This window comes from Acanthisitta chloris, unplaced genomic scaffold, assembly GCF_000695815.1.
Source record: "Acanthisitta chloris isolate BGI_N310 unplaced genomic scaffold, ASM69581v1 scaffold15366, whole genome shotgun sequence".
NCBI classification, from domain to species: Eukaryota; Metazoa; Chordata; class Aves; order Passeriformes; family Acanthisittidae; genus Acanthisitta; species Acanthisitta chloris.
In genome coordinates this window covers 31,464-35,380 of record NW_008679869.1, presented here as the reverse complement: position 1 = coordinate 35,380, position 3,917 = coordinate 31,464, and the positions used below count along the sequence as shown (strand labels likewise).

The window sequence follows — 3,917 nt, the reverse complement described above, 5'->3', positions numbered from 1 at the left end:
GCGGCGGCTGACGCTCGGGTCTGGGCTGCCTTGCAGAGGAACGCGAAGCGCACCGGGAGCAGGAGCTGCCTGAGCAGGAGCCGGTTCGGGTCCCGGGAGAGGGCCTGGCTGAAAGGAGACCCCGGGCGAGGCTGCGTGTGACTCCGCGGCTGCCGCTCCGTCGGACTTGCGCCTGGTCCTGTGCACGGTGGACACCCCAGCCGCGGAGATCTGTGACGGCGAAGGGGGAAAAAACCTCTTTCTGCAGCTTCATGGAGACCTGGTCAGGTGAGGGCCGAGAAAGGGTAAACCTGGCCGAGGAACGTTTTGCATAGGCTGACAGGGCTCTGCTCGCCGTGTGCCTGCTGACAGGGCAGGCAGGGAGCAGGCAGAGGTAGGTGGCAGTCAGGGACAGCCTTGAGCCATGGAATTCCTAGAACCGAAGCAGTGCTGTGCCTTTTACACACCCCTCAGTTAAGTATTCTAACTGGGAGTGGTTGGCTGGTGCTCCAGCCAGAAATGTGTCCTCATTCCCTAGGCAGAGGCTGCTGTTCATACGCTCCTTTGTCATGTTCTGTGTTATTTTAGCATCCAGAAAACCTGAGCTATTTAAGAGGTCATAAATGGTTATTGAGTCAGGGAAGCATGTAAGGTACTTTCACAATTATGTCATGTAGTATTGGTGGGTTAGTAGTTTTTTTTTCTGAAAAGAGTTGCCTGGTAAATAATTAAAAGCAGACAGAAAGTGTAGTAAGGATATGTATAAAAATGGCTTAAGCATCAGATTATATGTTTTATGCCTGAAGTCTGTTTAGGCTGCAGATAGACAGCTTAGGGTTTAATGTGCATGAACTCTATGCTGTGGGTGTGTTATAGACTCCTCTAGTCTTGCAAGCTCCCATTCAGTTTGTTAGGGTTTAGCCTTTGCACTGATTCTTCTGGACTTAAGATTCAGATAAAATTGCCACTCCTGTTCTCAGGGGTAAATAATTGCTGTGGTCTCCTTAGCTGAAGACTTAAGCAGCAGAGGAAACATGTACTGAGCAGGGCTAGCAGCTGGATTTTTGATAGTAAAGTGAAAATTATAGTCACATGTGTCCAAATCTGAAACCCATGGCATGTGTTTGCCCCAGTGTACAGAGGGAGTGCTGGTTGTGAGAGACACAGAGAACAGGATGTGATTAAAGCTGACTGTTGTAAAAGGCTATTTAAACACTTTTGCCTTGCCTGGTTGGGGGTTATCAGAACCAGGCTGAATTGGTTAGATGTGCTGTGTGAGGACAGATGGACCCTTGAACATAGCCATTGAGACAGTCAGAAACTTCTGTTTGTTGCTTGAAGAAGTCCTTAAGAAGATCGGCTTGTTTGGGACCCTAAGAGTGAGCAGATTTTCCAGCATTCAGAAGGAAGAGCAGACCCATTACTGCAGGTCATGAAAAAAGTTAGGTAAAGCTTATAGATATGTTCAGAGAGGCATGTTTTGACTTTTACTAGCTTTTGAAGTGGCTTTTGGGTTTGAATTTTTAATCTCTTTTCTTGTGCTAGATAGCTGTGCCTGTCTTTGATTCATGGCAGACTTTGCATTGGTTTAGCCAAGTGGATCTGCTGCCAGAGTTTTGGAAGCAAGTACTGAGTTGTAAATTATTACTTCTCACTCTTTTTGCCTCTTAGGATGTCTAGGACTGGGTCAAGATTTGTCTTAAATTTTGTGAAGTTCTTGGTTACAACGTGTCTGTTCTTTGCAGTTCTCAGAATGTGTTTGTGAAAGGTCAAGAGATCCTTGAATTTCTTCCCACTGGGGTTATTCTTCATAGGGAAATGGGTGTTGCCAGTACTGCCTCAGTACCACCTGTGTTAGTAACAGGAAGCAGGCCTGAATGGTACCTGCTTGCATGTCCACAGGAAGATGACAGAGTACTCAAGATAACCCCATGCTCTGTTGAGATAATTCCTTCCTTGAGCAAGGTTTGCTGATTGCTTTAATAATAATGTGTTCGTGAATGCGAATTGCGCTGTTAAGCATCTGATTGCATCTTGTCCTAAGTACCTGTGTCTCCCCAACAGCTTCTGCATTCTTCAGCCTTTCAATATCAGCAGGTAACTTTCTTTCCAAAGCTGAGCGTGGCCAAGGCTGATTTGCTACCTGACTTGGAAGACTGAAAGCTGGATGGAAGAATAGCAAACCCCTTTTTTCCTGTGTTCATTCAAAATGCCCAGCAATGTCCTTGTGATCACTCTGTTTTCATTGCAATTCTCTGATTTCAAGTCAGTTTCTGTAACAACTTTTTCTTCTCCACAATGCACCTCGAGGATCTTTATTTTTCTCCTTGCTAGAATCTTTCCTTCTGTTTGCATCCTTTCCAGAAATGACACCTTTCTGCAGAGGGAGGGCTGAATAAGAATGACACAGATACCTTCTTTGGTCTGGACACCTCTCACAATAGAACCTTAAATCACAAAGGTTTGAAAACTTGGCTGTTGCTTATGGAGAGCTACAGTTACAGCAGAAGTTGTGAAAGTGTTGCTACTTCTTGTTGGCTCTTCTGATCCTTACCCTGTGCACCTTGCTCAGCAGAGCTGCTCTGAGCAGTGGAAGTGTGCAGTCCCTGATGTGTGATTCTGCTGTGGCAGCTGCTCTGACTCCTGGGTGTGCTTGCGTGTGCCAGTATCCAGAGCTCGTGTGCTGGGTGGGGGATGAGTTTGTACAGTCCTCATGCGATCTTGTGAGTTTGGGTTTCACACCATGTTGTTGTCTCTCAGAGGGAAAGTGTGTTTTTCTCCCTCAGTTGAGCTGTTTTTTTCTGAAACCTTTTGGCCCTGATGGAGTTAGTGAAGAGTCTCCATACAGAATTGCTCTTCCATATACTGGTTTTGGTTTTCCCTTTGCTGACCTCCCCAAGGTTGTGTCAGTGAATCACATGGCTCCTGACAAGAACTTGGACTGGTGGCCCATTCCCCAGGTCTCCAGAATGTCTCCACAGGCATTCAGTGCACTTCTCCCTTTCCTGGTGTGAACATGTTCCAGAGGCAATGAGCCGATGCGCTCACGGCTTTACGCACAGAGCTGTGTGCAGGACCTGTGTGTGGTTAGTCAGACACCTGGGCTCTGCCTCGGGCCCAGCACACAGCCAGTGCCAGAAGGGAGTCAGACACCCTTCCCACCGTGTCCCCACGACTGGCATGCCCAACCCCAAGCCCTGCTTCCTCTGTGGTGTGGGCAGTCATTGCCTCCTGTAAACTCAAAATTCTTTTGCCAGGTGGTGAACTTCGAGCAACTTGTGGCGTTTTACAGGCAGACTTTACAAGAAGACTTAACTTTCCGACAAGGCTTTTGTCTTGCAGCTGCTGACCAGCAAACCTAGTTGGTGCAATAGCACAGGCTACTCTTTTGATTGGTTTTCAGATAGGAATGGTGCTATGGCCTGAGCCATGGGTCACATGCTGGAAAAGCTGTTTTCTGGCAAGCATAAGGCTTTAATAGCAGAAGAATAGGAGTCTAGGAGTAGCCAAGGGAAACTTGGGCAAGGTATTTGGAGATCCTGTCAAGTCTCTCATATTCTTCTTGGATTCTATGCTGAAGAGTATAGAATACATCGGGTGTGCTGTGTTGAAGTCAGCATTGTTCGGTGCAATCTATTATTTATTCCAGTTTCTAGTAGCTTGCCTGCTACAGGAGGCAAGTGCACAGGTTTGTCATTTCCAAGATTACCTTAGAAAGCTCTCTGAGAAGTTTGGTGCTGTGTTCACTACTGTTTCTGTAGAAAAAAAAAACCATTAAGTGATATTGTAGACCTCAGTTACTTATTTGTAGAAGCCTTGGCTCTGAGCTTGTGAATCTTGACAGAGGGTCCTAAAAATGGCTGAGAGCCTGCATTTGAATTGGAAAATCTCTGCAAAGAAAGAACCAACCTCTTGTCCCATGTCCATCTCACAAAACA

At 46.5% G+C, this 3,917-nt stretch overlaps 1 protein-coding gene across 1 annotated transcript in view; it reads left to right on the top strand.

Moving 5' to 3' along the window:
- Nucleotides 1-36: 36 nt before the first annotated feature.
- Nucleotides 37-3,917, top strand: part of PHLPP2 (PH domain and leucine rich repeat protein phosphatase 2) — a gene marked incomplete at its 5' end in the record, with an annotated part of 29,005 nt that continues 25,124 nt past the window's right edge. Inside the window, 2 exon segments of the mRNA XM_009077501.1 lie at nucleotides 37-137; nucleotides 139-267. Of these exon segments, the coding sequence (XP_009075749.1) occupies nucleotides 37-137; nucleotides 139-267 (230 nt within the window).